The following is a 13,230-nucleotide window of genomic DNA, read 5'->3' as shown; positions in this document are numbered from 1 at the left end:
GAGAAGAGATGATGTTGTGGAATTTCCGAGGGTCAAGTGAGGAAGCTTCAAGCTTTTCCTTGTAGAAGGAAGTCTTGGCAGATGTCACATCTGAGGAGAACTTGACACTTGGCCCAATGCAGTCAGGCAAGTATCGTTCTCCTGGCAACCGCTAAACCCAGACTCGTCCATCGGAATGCCAGACAAAGAAGAGTGATTTGTCACTCCATAGAAGACGTCTCTACTGCTTTAGGATCCAGTGGCAGCGTGCTTTACACTTCCGAGAGCTTTTCTTTCACAAATGTTTGTAGAAGCAGTCTGCATGCCTAGGAGCTTTGATACATCTGTAGCCATGGAAGTGATTGGAACAACTGAATTCATTGATTTGGTGGGGTTTGTCCCAAAACTTTTGCCAATATAGTGTACTTTTCCATTTAAGACTGATTTACTGAATTAATGAATCTAAATCTTACCCTTGGAGTGAACACTAAAGCAGGGTGAAAAAAGCTAGTTTCAGCAATCCTCAACCTCCACCAGAATCGCTGACTACAGTATACTCATAATATGAAAAATGGTTTGCTTGGTGTAATAACAGAAACCACTGAGTGGTCAATTATCTATGTCATTGATTCCAACCTGTTTTAATATCCTGGATTGCAGAACAGGAATTCAGTTCGGAAGATTTCCTTCCTGCTCTGTCCTACGTGGTTGTTCAGTGTAACATCCCACAACTGCTCCTGGAGACAGAGTACATGATGGAGCTGCTGGAGTCGTCTTGGCTGTCAGGAGAAGGTACTGTATGAGCCTGCAGCAAGTCTGACAGTAACACCGGAAAGCAAATCATTAGGGTTTAGTAACATGTAGAAATATGACTAAGAGTGAAATTCAGCCAACAATAATACTGTGTGCACAAGCCAGCTTGTGTATGACGTCAAGAATATCCGGATTTTTGTTAGACTTTTTTAATATTCAGACTTAGTTTGATTTTTAAGGATGGTCACATGTTTGGATTATGAATCGGATCGATTGATTCGAATAAATAAATGAATAACGGCAGCTTAGAAATGGAAAGTGATCTTTATAGGTATATCTTTTTAGATATAAAACAGACTTGCTTGGACATTTTGCCGTTTAGACTGGCTGGATTTCCAAATGAAGTCTACTAATGAATACTGCTAAAAAAAAAACTGGGTTATGCTTATGAATATTTATGACTGATTTGTGGTCCAAGTGAAAAAAATGGGCTGTGAGTGGTACAGGCAGATAATAACACTACTAGTTTGAATTTAATTTATTTCGGGGCGGGAGGGGTGGTATTCATTTCACGACATAAAGTAGATTAGAAGCTCCTCCTCCTAGTCCTCCAACTATTATTTAATATGGGGACCACATAGTGGATTTGTTATTTCTTGTTTAAATACAGAGGCTTTGTATACATGCATGTTTCATTATGTGTAACTGAAGAATAATTAAATATAGATAAATATATTTTATAATAAAACGAATAGCTGTTTCATGACAGTTATGTTATAGCCTAAAAGGTGAAGAGAAATGTATGGTAATATGTATTTAATAACACAGGACAGGCTATAATTCAGTTTGGATAGAATATTACTTTATTTAGGATGCTTGTAGCACCAGAGCACCTGTATGTGGTGTTTTAGCCGATGACGATCTTTGTGACAACCATAATCCACGTGTTGTGTTGTAGAACACAGAAGCCTTACTGCTCATTATATCACCCAAATAATAAAAAATCTAAAATATGGTGATGTGTTCAGACCAATGCTATGGGAATGCCAGGAACAATCACAGTCAAACATGTTGAGTGTGAAAATCACCTTAGAACTGAACCGTGCTCAAGTCTTTAATCAGATCTACTTTAGACTTTGGCTTTATCTTGATGTAAGAAATTAATACACGTCTGCCAGCCAACGGGTGAAATGGTATCATAAAATTTCAGCAGACTTCCTGTGTAACGCCACATGAATATTCTTTTTTAGGTGGGTACTACTTGACAAGCATCTACGCCAGCCTGTGCCTAATCCAGAGCCAGCCTGGTACCCCGTGTCCTGGTGGGTTGACCAATGAGGCCCAGGAGACTCTGAGAGAATGGAGCAAGAGACGATCCCAGGAGGCCAAACTCCATAAAGAGAACCAGCAGAATCAGGTTTATAAATACACACGCACACGAGTGGTGTTCTGACGCAAGTTAAAACAAATATTAATTAGATGCATTTTAATAGATCCCTGAGCTCTTCTGCAGGTCCAGCCGTGCATCACACACGTCACGCCACTTACATCATTCCTATTTCCAGCATCGTTCTTATTCTTTTTCTTAAACGCATCGCTTTTTTATTCAGATCATTATTGGCTGTGTTCTTCTTCTTCTTCACAGCTGTCATTCTGCTCTGTACAAACACCACAATCTGATTAACCCTGAGCACTTTGTGTTTTCATTCAGCTGGATATCTGTTTCCATCCCTGCTTCTGTGCTTTTCAGACTTTTAGTTACTGCTGTGCTTCTCTATCCCTCATCTCGAACCACCCCCGCATCTCTGCTCCTTTCAGCAGCACACACTGAACCCGCTTCCTGACAGTAACCAAAACAGTCCACACCAGCATGAATTATGATTAAGTAGAAAAAATCTACAGGAGGCGAAACACTCCAACATTGCAGTAAATAACATGAGAGGCGCAGGAGTAAACACGCGCGCACACACACACACACGCATACAGTATCCTTATGACATAAATGCATTTAATTACTGCTATGCCTACACACAAATTGATCTCTAACCTTAACTTCTGTAACTAAAAGTTTATTTATTTATTTTTTTTATTTAATTAAAACCTCCCTTTCTTCCTCATATGGTTCACCTGCCCATTTCCTTCCGTTTCTCCTCTATCATATAACTTTTACCAACCCTTGAGGTTGCAGGCTAATACATGCTTCCTCAGAGACATGTGATATCACTCAGAGGCATCTTTTTGAACTTGTGCTCCTGCTGTATCACAGAGCAGTGTAACACTCAGTCGCTTCAGCATACACAAGCTCACGATGCCCACGATGGGTTCCCAGATGGCTGTGACAGCTTCAGGATACAAACTCATGATCGTCTGATGATATAAGCTGCAAGAGAGAAAAAAAACAGAGAGACCTGCTAGAGACCTTCACTTTAAGATATTCCTGTCTGTGAAAGGACACTGTATACTGTTTATGAAAAACTTACTGCATCGTAATTCTCATTTATTTTATCGAACCTTATTTGCACTACTTGTTGGATACTAACTCCATAGCGTTGCCTTTGAACTTGAACTCTTACCTCACCAAACCTAAAATTCTGTCTCCATCACAATATCAAAACATGTCCACACACACACACACACACACACACACACACACACACACACACACACACACACACACACACACACACACACACACACAGAGAGAGAAATGTTACTCCTATTTTAATTTGACTGATTAATGGCATGCCCAATTATAACAGGGTGTACATATTTATGCACCCAGGTATTTTCTTTGTTCAGTTTTATGATGAGCCATGATTTATCTTGTGTGAATAAATCTAGGAGAGATGTAATATGGTAACCATGGTTTAATCACAGTTGGCAAACTGTGGGTAACTCTAACATGGGTAAATGTCATGCTTGGAACTTAGTCACCATTATGTTTGTGTGTGTGTGTGTGTGTGTGTGTGTGTGTGTGTACAGAGGTTTGTGCGTATTCTTTTCCAGAACACTGAGTGTTGTGCAGCACGTACTCTTCAATGGAAAGCAGGCGAGAGCGTGGAAGTGTTAACCCGAACCTGCGCAGAGGTGTTTACTGTAAACGAGCCACAGCATTATTGTCTGTTCTGGAGGAATGGAGGTGAGATGCATCCTGTTCCTCTACACACACAGCCTCATGAGCTGGGTGCCCCCACCCTATCCTACCTCCGCAAAGATCACGATTTCAGCAAGATGCGCAGGCTGACCAGAGGTGGCGCTGTGGATCTTGAAGAGTCTGCATGTGAGGAGTAAGGACTTGACTGTACTTTGCTGGACCCATTTTCCAAAGTGATGTGATATGAGGGACTACGAGGAAAGTGTGTGTGTGTGTGTGTGTGTGTGTGTGACTGTTTACTTCAAGCCAGGCAAGAACTGATGGTCATTAAGTTTCCACGTTTCCATGTCAGTGCGCCGCTGAAGATACAGGAAGCTCACGACTCAAAGGTGAAAGTCCACTAAATGGGGAACTTGGTAATAATGCAATAGTTGCCAGTAAAGGGATCACGAACTAGCCTACTTTTGAATCACCTGCTACACAAAATATAAATCCTTTATGTGTAGTCTAGTTGTCTTTGAGAGTAGTTGCCAAGATTCACTGCTGAATTAATCAATACCAAAGTGTTGAACATGATTCCTTAATACAGCATCTTTTTTAACAGGTGGATGAATATATAAGTATATATATATAAATATATGTATATTATGTACATTTAAATGTACGCATCTGAGATGCCCCAAGTGTCGGTATTCTATAGAGTCAGAAAAAAAAAAAGGCTCTTTCAACTGTATTGTAGTGCTTTAATATATATTTAGGAGAAAACAAAACATTTCCGGGCTTGTAAATAGATATTTCCAGTGTTTTGAGGTTGTCTCTGGTATCTTTTTAAACAGTAAACTGGAAAATTGTACTGTATTTTTGAGCTCTTTCATTTCTGCTCCGTCCTGACCGAATGAAATAACGTCAGACCTGAAAGACTTGGGTACATTGCATTGTGTTTGAATTGTGTAAACAATCTCCAAGATGATTCTGCTGATTTTATCTATCTATCTATTTATTTAATTAATTATTTTTTTGTTATGGTGAATTTTCCAGTCGTTCCTTTCTGCAGATGTGGCTGGACCGTGCAGCTGTACCGTGTTGCATTCGCTGAATGTGCTTTAACTGGTAACACCCCATGGTGCGTTAAGTGATCACATACACATGCTATATGGATTGACTGGTTTTCGCTGTGTGAACTGACCGTCTTATCCTGTTTTACTGGATCTCACGCAGACGCTGAACTCTGTAACACTTTATTGCCATGATGTATCGTATGATCTTATTCTACTTAAGTGTTCATTTTAAATTTTAGTGAGGAACATTTCAACAATTATTGCGAATGGACTTTATATTTGGAATGACGTGTTTGAAATATTTGATCTCTGCATGCAGCCAGTTGTAACCGGGTGTCGCCGATATCATATTGCGCATGTTTGAAGTGCAAATCTTAGCTTTTTTTCCTCCTCATTGCACTGGAATGAATGTGCTGTATTTTTCTTCGGTAACAAATAACATTAAATCTTTGTGGATGCTAAGAGTTAAAGAGCTGTTTTACTTTCTTTTATTATGGACACTCGGGCAAGATTGTGGAGATTTGCAGGAGTTTAGTTCAACTTTTTTTGTGTACACTGATGTTGTATTTCTGTTGTTGTTTAATGCCACTGTAGTGGAGAATGATGAGGTTAATGCAGAAGTACAGAAAGCTTGGTATTAATTAACACACACTTGCTGTGTTAAAACCAAAGCTGGGCACAGATACGCGAGTGTGTAATGTTATAGTACATCTACCAAAGTGAGTGACACTGTGGCTTGATATTAGGCCAGGCAATCTGTCTGCAATGGCAGATGCAGACGCCCGAGGCTTGAGATTTATCCTGTAATCATGTCTTTAGAGTATGATTCACAATTGTGAGTGGTGACACAGCCTATATGCAGACTTTCTGACTGTCTGGCAGCAGTTACCTTAGTAGTAAAACTAGGGATGCTTCACATCAGTCCATTTTATTGTTGCCTGTCATCCATGAACATTAATAGTACTGACAGAAATGTGTGTGCACACCTGAGAAGAGTTCTTCTAGTGGACGTTTTGTCCCATGACGTAGTTTCCCTACGAAAAGAGAAACTGCAATGCCAGAAGCCACACAGTACAGAGTGGTGAGGCATGTGGAAAGTTAAAAGACTTGAGACTCGATGTTGGCATATCAACGTCTTTGAAACGTTGACTGTGTCTAGTGCTGCAACATTTTCAGGAACACCTGAGGGGGTTGCATCATAAAGGAGCTGCTTGTAATTTCTGTTCCTTCAAACCATCCAACCCCACCCAGTCTGCTGAAAATGCCTTTTAAGGAATAAGGCGAAGAAGTGAGCAGCTTTGTTTTGGATGGCAAATGTATTCAAGGTATATATTTGAAAAGAAATATGATTTAGTTCTAATGTTAAAACAGTTAGAATAAGGAGTAAAATAACAAAAACTGATTACACGAGGCATGACGCTCGGCTACTCGTTTGAACAAAATTATACTGGACTCCTTTTTTATTCTTAATTACAAATACAAAATATTTTTTGAACAGCTTACAGACACTAAAAACAGTGAGACGCCTGGAGTTATGAAAGTTTGGACCATTTTATAGTCAGAAAAATATTAGCCCATGATTCACTATATCCATATTTCCTAAGGTTCCTTATATCTATTGAAGCAAAACAGTGTGACAGTATAGTGCTTGTGCATGAATGCATTTCTGTTTTCATATAAGACGTGGATCATTTTGTTGCTCCGAGTTTATCGAGCACTTTCAGGCCTTTTTCCTCATACTCAGCTCTGGACAACCAGAATGAATCTTTATCTTTCATGATGTTGGCCAGCACGGCTCCGCCCATGAACACCATGTGCTTACGGCGAGGAGGGTCCTCGATCCGGATCTTAAACTTCTGCAGGAAGGGGAAGGAGAGAAAGTAATGAGTGAGTAACACAACGAGTGTTGTGGGGTTTGAATTATGTAGCCTGAAGGTGGGTGGAATATTCTTGCATAAGCAACTTTTTTTTTTTTTTTTTGCTTTAATAATGATGTGCTTTAAATAGCTTCCTAGGATTTGCCATATTCATCTGAAGTGTAGATCAGTTGCTGTTACATTGTGAATCCTTCACAGCCTTGACATAGTCAAATACATGAGATCTGTCAATCATTCCAGATCACATTACAGTTTTATCATGTAGACGAATCTTTGTTCTTCTTTTCTTTTTATTAGCTAGATGTAGTACTACAGTAACTGAGTGTGACTAAGCCCAAACTCTAACTTTTCTAAGCATATGTGATAAATTTAAGATCAGCCGTCATGTATATTCAGGAGGTTTAATTATAAACCGGTGTTAACGTACTGAGAGCTTTTCTGTGTCTCCCTTCAGCACTCTTTCTAGGTACAGCTGCTTGAGCTCTCTCTCCAGGCGGGAGGGCAGTCCGGGATACATGGTCGTCCCTCCAGACAGCACGATATGTTTGTACAAATCCGCCCTACAGAGGAACAGTATTAAATGTAAACAAAAAGAATTTCACAAAACAAAAAAAAAATGTAAGGGTCGAAAAAAAAAAAGGAAAAAAGAAAAACACAACATTTTGAAATTGTCTTGTAAATGATCTGTATGTCTTATAATTGCATATTTTACATTGGGATGTTTTGTAATGCAGTTTATATTCTAATAAGAGAGAAAATGTTTCACAGATGAAAGTAAATCAATCTATATTAATCACATTCTTAAATAAAGAATAATAAGAATGAAGAATCATGTTGTTTCGTGTACTGGATTTTCAGCAGTTATTTGTGCTGAAATCTTTGCATATTGCTGACACAGTTACAAAACAGTAAAACACTTCTTGAATTTCATTTTGTTTGTTTTTCAATCATCCACTGTATGAAATTTCTTAAATTCCATGACACTCTTATTGCTTATTTCAGCTTTTTTCCACCCAGCATCTTATGACCTTGCATGAATTAAGAGTTTGTATTCTCAGAGCAGCTGAAAGTGAATGTAAATGTGACAGAGAAAGCAGGTTCTCTGTGAACATAATGTAGATGCCAGCTGTATATCTGACCTGAGGTCGATGTCAGCAGCTTGGATGGTGTTGAAAAGAAGCTCGGCCACCCCGGCGCCCTCTATGTTGATGAGATGTGGCTGGAAAAGCGCCTCTGGAGCCCCAAATCTTTCACCTCCAACATTTATTTTGCGCCCGTCTGGCAGCTAAAGCACAATTATCAATGTTAGATTGATCTATATCTCGCTTTTGCTTTTAAAGCGTTACACACCAGGTGGAGTTGAGTGTTATGTTTTTACATTTGCATAACTACAAATTTCAGAACATAACCTGTGGAAGTCCCTGTGCTTTACCATGTATGACTCCACCAAAAAAGTCGTCTCGTTGGACAGTTTCTGCTCCTGTTCTATGTTATAACCCACAAAACACAGTTTCTCCTTCATCATCCGAACCGTCTCAAAGTCTGCTGTTTGGTTGAAGGCGTAGCCCCTCAGCAGCAACAGCTGGCCATGTTGGGGGAAAAAGACCAACACACAACACCCATGTTACTCATCCACTATGGCTTTCTGGACAAATACTATAGCCTGTAAGTATCAGATGTCTCAAAATGATCATGCTTGGCTTCTGAGAGATCATAATGTTATGCTTAAGTGTAAAGAAAGCAGACAGTTAAGGACCGCAGCACACCTTGATGAGGTAGCGTGTGATGTCACGTCCTGCAATGTCGAGCCTGCGTGTCAGGTGGGGAAGTGAGAAACCCTCGTACACAGGACAGATATGAGTAACACCATCACCTGAGTCCACCACCACACCTGTCAGAAGACCTAAAACACACAAGCACAGGTTAGCATTAAAATCTCTTACATGCACATTACTGAGTTTTATATTTTAATTTACGTTTAATTAGCTATGATGCTTTTTATGTACAGTAATAAGATGTATTTCCCTCCAGCTGGCTGTAAGTGTTCCAGTTTGCCTCCAGGTTCTAGGATAAAAATAAATAAAAAAAAATCCTTCCTTTCGTTCATCACTATAAAATAAGACGTGACCTCTGACCCCTGCCTCACCCTGTGCATAGAGTGTCAGCACAGCCTGGATGGCGATGTAGATGCCATGAAACTTGTAAGTCTCAAACATGTACTCTGCAATCTTCTGCCGGTTCTTCAGAGGGTTCAGAGGCGGTTCTGTCAACAGCACTTTACATTCAGATGGATTGATGTTCAGACGATCTGGTCCAAAAGTGTGATCCCACAGGTGAAGCATGTCATCCCAGTTACGTACCATCCCGTTCTCCATAGGATAGGAGACCTCCAACATTGACCGGCATTCGCTCGCCTCGTCTCCCACCATCAGGTCCTACCGGTGGGGTAAAGGAGTTCATACATATTACACTTAGTCATCTAAATACAACAAAAATTTTAAATATGAGAATGTTGCTCTTATGTTTACTCCCATTAAGAAAATTACATTCTATTGGTCACTTTGTACAACCATGGTAAGCAGAAAAGCATGCCACAATGCACAGCCGTCAGGAAAAATATTAAATCATTGAGATCTATCAAACTTCACTAAACCATATCCGTTTCTGCTCTTGTCATCCAAGAACAGGAAAATGGATAGCTAGAAAAAAGACCAGGTAATGTTTATCAAGTCTTTAACTGTCCAGTATCAGTGAGTCTGTCCACAGTGTAGTCTCAGCTGTTTTTCTTCTCATCATGGTTGTAAAACATGCTTTAACACTATTGTACATAATAAACAATGATCTTAATATTATACATTTTTTTAAATATTGCACCTTTAACTAAAATAAATAAACACTAGAGAAGAATAAAATCCCCATTGATAAAGTCTGTGTGCTTAAATCATTATTAACCAGAATGTACATGCTATGGCCTTATGATGGTCTCACCCAGGGCATCACAATCATATACATTTCTGTGTGGAGAATACTGTACCATCTAGGAGGGTACTGTGTTTCTCCAATAACAAACCCTGGGTGACCACTGGGCTCAAAGACCTGCTAAGACCTGCTTTGTGGAGCTTAAGAGAGTTCCAAAGGAGCTTGAATAAAAGATGAGACCTACAAGGAAATCTACAGGAGGAACCTGGAGGGAGCGGTTAACGCAAAACAATGACTTGTTGTATTTCACAACCTTTAACCCATGCTCACTCATCTTAGTCCTCTCACACACCCCTCTCCTTAACAACAGAGGTGAGGTGTGAACTACGGATGATAAAGGCAAAGAAGGCTGCAGGGCCGTATGGAATCAGCCCCAGACTGCTGACCAGCTATGTGGGTGGACAGGTACATACTTTAATCTGAACCTCAGCCTGGAGAAAGCCCCAGTCCTGTGGAAAAGTGGTTCAAGTACCAAAGACTGCATACCTCAGGGAGCTGAACCACTTCAGACCAGTTGCCTAAACCGACCACCTGATGAAGACCATGGAGAGGATCACCCTCTGTCACCTTTGTTTCTTAGTGAGCGGTTAGTGATGGATTATCGCCTGGCTGCATGCACAATCGACTACCTCACCAATAGACCACAGTGTGTAAGGTCGTGTGACTGTGTGTCTGAGGTGATATTCTGCAGCACTGGGGCTCCCCAGGGCATGGTGCTGTATACAATATACCTCAGACTTCAGTTATAACACTACCATCTGCCATCTCCAAAAGTTCTCAGATGATACAGCTATTGTTAGATGTATATCTGATTTGAATGAACAAGCATACAGGGACATCATCAAGGACTTTGTTGACTGGTGTGAGGTGTAAACACCTGCACTTGAACACCTGTAAGACGAAGGAGATGGTGATTGACCTCCGGAGAAGGAGAACACCGCACCACATACCAGTGACTATCCAGGGCTTGCGTTGGATCCAGAGACATTGAGTTGGTGTACAAAGTACCAAGGTGTCCACTTAAATAATAGACTGGAATGGCTGGATAACACAGATGCTCTGTACATGAAGGGCCTGCTCCACCTGCTAAGGAGACTAGAGTCATCTGGAGTGTGCAGGACATTTTTAAGGACCTTTTGTAATACTGTGGTGGCCTCCGCAATTATCTACGCTGTAGTCTACTGGGTGTTGCAGTACAGAATGTGACAGGAAGAGACTGAACTAGCTGCTTAGGAGAGCCAGCTCTGTCCTGGGCTGCCCATTAGATTCTGATGAAGAGGTGGGTGAGAGGAGGATGTTAGCCAAGCTGACATCTATTAGGAACAACACCTCTCACCCCCTGTATGGGACTGTGGAGACCCTTTGTAGCTCTTTCAGCAGCAGACTGCTACATCCCCAGTGTAGGAAGGAGTGTTACTGGAGGTCAATCATATCAGTGGCTGCCAGACTTTATAACACTGCATTACAGTGATGTTATTGTGCAATCTTTTATAATTTTGGATTATTTGTTATTATTTATTTTAAATATTGTTTTATATTAAATGTTTCTTTCTTTAAGTCCTTTATACTTGCATTTTAACTGTCTGTAAGCTGCTGTGATATGTGAATTTCCCCATTGTGGGATCAATAAAGTTTATCTTACAGTATCTTATACAGTATAAGGGTTTTCAAAATAACAGGTTGGGAAGAGGTAAAGGTGTAAGCTTAAAGCCTCTATATTTTGTATTTTAGGATAATGATAATGATGTGTTTGTGTTGTGATTTATTTTCTTGATGTAGGACTTTATAATTAAACATTGCTCTACTGGAATTTGCCAGATTGTAAGTCTTACCTTGATCATTATATTTCCCACTTTAGTGTCTGACCGTATGACAGGACGTCCTATAAGCGCTGGGAAGATGTGCTCTGGGAAATTGGACCCAGCAAATCCACACTTGACAAACTACAAAACCATAAAAACATTAAGGAGAAAAATTATTTTTAAAAAAATAGACACATTTAATTCAGTAGTGGTAAGGGAACTGAAATCTTTTTAAGCAGAAGTACTGTTTGTTAGGTCTGACAAAGATGCCATAAAGGAAGTAGACCATAAGTCATGCATCTTTATATATATATATATGTATATCACAAAATATGCAACATAAAATCACATGCAATGGGAAATAAACTATACGTCTAATAGTCATTCTGCATTGTATGGAGAAATCAGACTATTTTACCCTGTAGCTCATTTTCAGAGAAATGTCTATAAGAACCTCAACATAACATGGCTTCCTTTTTTGTTCACTCTATAAGCTATAGTGACATAAGTCAGAAGTGTCCTGACTTGCCTCTGTGGGGCAACACACATTCCTCAGTCCACAGATTGGACATCTGCTCAAAAAAGATACAGAGGAACAAAATAGACACAACCTTCAAGGACAAAGAAAATGCAGGACGTCTGTTTTCCAAGTCATATAAAAAGGACTTAAATACTAAATGAGGCTTAGCATGCAGAAGTATTACAGCAGAATAATATCTGCAGATATAAGCATAATCCTTATAGCTTTGCTGTTTCCCAAACAGCCAGAAACCCCTCAAGGGTACATCAGATTATAGGATCTATTCGGGCATGTTCATGGGGAATGTAGAGCTCATTTCAGGTACTAATTTGGAGTTGCTGTATCTCTGAAGGAACATTTACATTTGTTCCTTGCGAAGCAAAATAGCCCATTTTTTAAATGACAGCAGTGTTGCACTGATTAAACAATTGTATATTTGACTGGCTGCAATGCTGATTTTTTTTTTTCTTATTCTAGCAGGTACAGAAATTCCAACTTGGGTAAAGTTTTCCTTCTTACATATCGAAATGGCTAAAATTTATGTTTTAAAAAATAAATAAATCCACCGACGCCACCGGTTACCATAGTTACCGGGACCTGTCATTAATGAAACTTCCGCATGTGACAGAACTTCCTGATTTTTTTGTCCAATCACAGTGCTCACTTTTTCTGCACCACCTTTTAAGGCCATGTGGGAATCTAAACCACAAGTTCCTCACTGAACATGTCTAAACACAGCAGAAATGTGAACTCAATAACGCCCTGTGTATACTGCAGTATCCTGCAAAAGACTGTATACAAATATAAAATCCTTGAATTAAATATAAAAAACAAACAAACATGCAAATGCATGAGCTGTAGAGATATAAAAATAATGACCTGGTGTATATTATAATGTAAACATTAGACTGAACTACATTGAGAACGTTTATATGGATATTTAATTACAGTTTGATTCAACAAATGAGCTTTATAACAGGTGGGAGCCTTTATAAGAAAAAAGCCTTACCCCGGTGCCATTGTCACAGACGACCACCTTCCTGCCCGCGCTGTCCATCCTACCCCCGGCTCAGGGCAGATTAACTTCTAGTTGAAACGTTGTACTCTCACACTGGATGCTATAGTGAACTGTACAGTGAGCTATGGGCAGAATACAGGACAGCAGTCA

The 13,230-nt window shown here is 39.8% G+C and overlaps 2 protein-coding genes across 3 annotated transcripts in view; one reads left to right on the top strand and one right to left on the bottom strand.

The window, feature by feature from the left end:
* Nucleotides 1-6,694, top strand: part of rin1b (Ras and Rab interactor 1b) — a 27,164-nt gene extending 20,470 nt beyond the window's left edge. Inside the window, exons 9-12 of one of the 2 annotated variants that reach the window (XR_003445381.2) lie at nucleotides 640-771; nucleotides 1,983-2,149; nucleotides 3,715-4,215; nucleotides 4,865-6,694. Coding sequence is in view for 1 of the 2 variants with exons in the window: in XM_027178199.2 (XP_027034000.1) it covers nucleotides 640-771; nucleotides 1,983-2,149; nucleotides 3,715-4,023 (608 nt within the window). In the remaining variant the exon portion in view is untranslated. Of the gene's footprint in view, nucleotides 1-639; nucleotides 772-1,982; nucleotides 2,150-3,714 lie in introns of both variants that reach the window. The other variant, XM_027178199.2, reaches the window with a different exon arrangement.
* Nucleotides 6,312-13,230, bottom strand: zgc:101810 (uncharacterized protein LOC493612 homolog). The gene is made up of 8 exons (XM_027178200.2): nucleotides 13,072-13,230; nucleotides 11,573-11,683; nucleotides 8,908-9,196; nucleotides 8,528-8,664; nucleotides 8,194-8,343; nucleotides 7,901-8,046; nucleotides 7,189-7,321; nucleotides 6,312-6,740 (listed from the first exon to the last, which is right to left on the bottom strand). Exons 1-8 carry the CDS (start codon nucleotides 13,117-13,119, stop codon nucleotides 6,573-6,575), a joined length of 1,182 nt encoding a protein of 393 aa, XP_027034001.1. The 5' UTR covers nucleotides 13,120-13,230; the 3' UTR covers nucleotides 6,312-6,572.

This window comes from Tachysurus fulvidraco, chromosome 1, assembly GCF_022655615.1.
Source record: "Tachysurus fulvidraco isolate hzauxx_2018 chromosome 1, HZAU_PFXX_2.0, whole genome shotgun sequence".
NCBI classification, from domain to species: Eukaryota; Metazoa; Chordata; class Actinopteri; order Siluriformes; family Bagridae; genus Tachysurus; species Tachysurus fulvidraco.
Note: the sequence above shows the minus strand (reverse complement) of the source record. Positions and strands in the feature narration are given on the sequence as shown.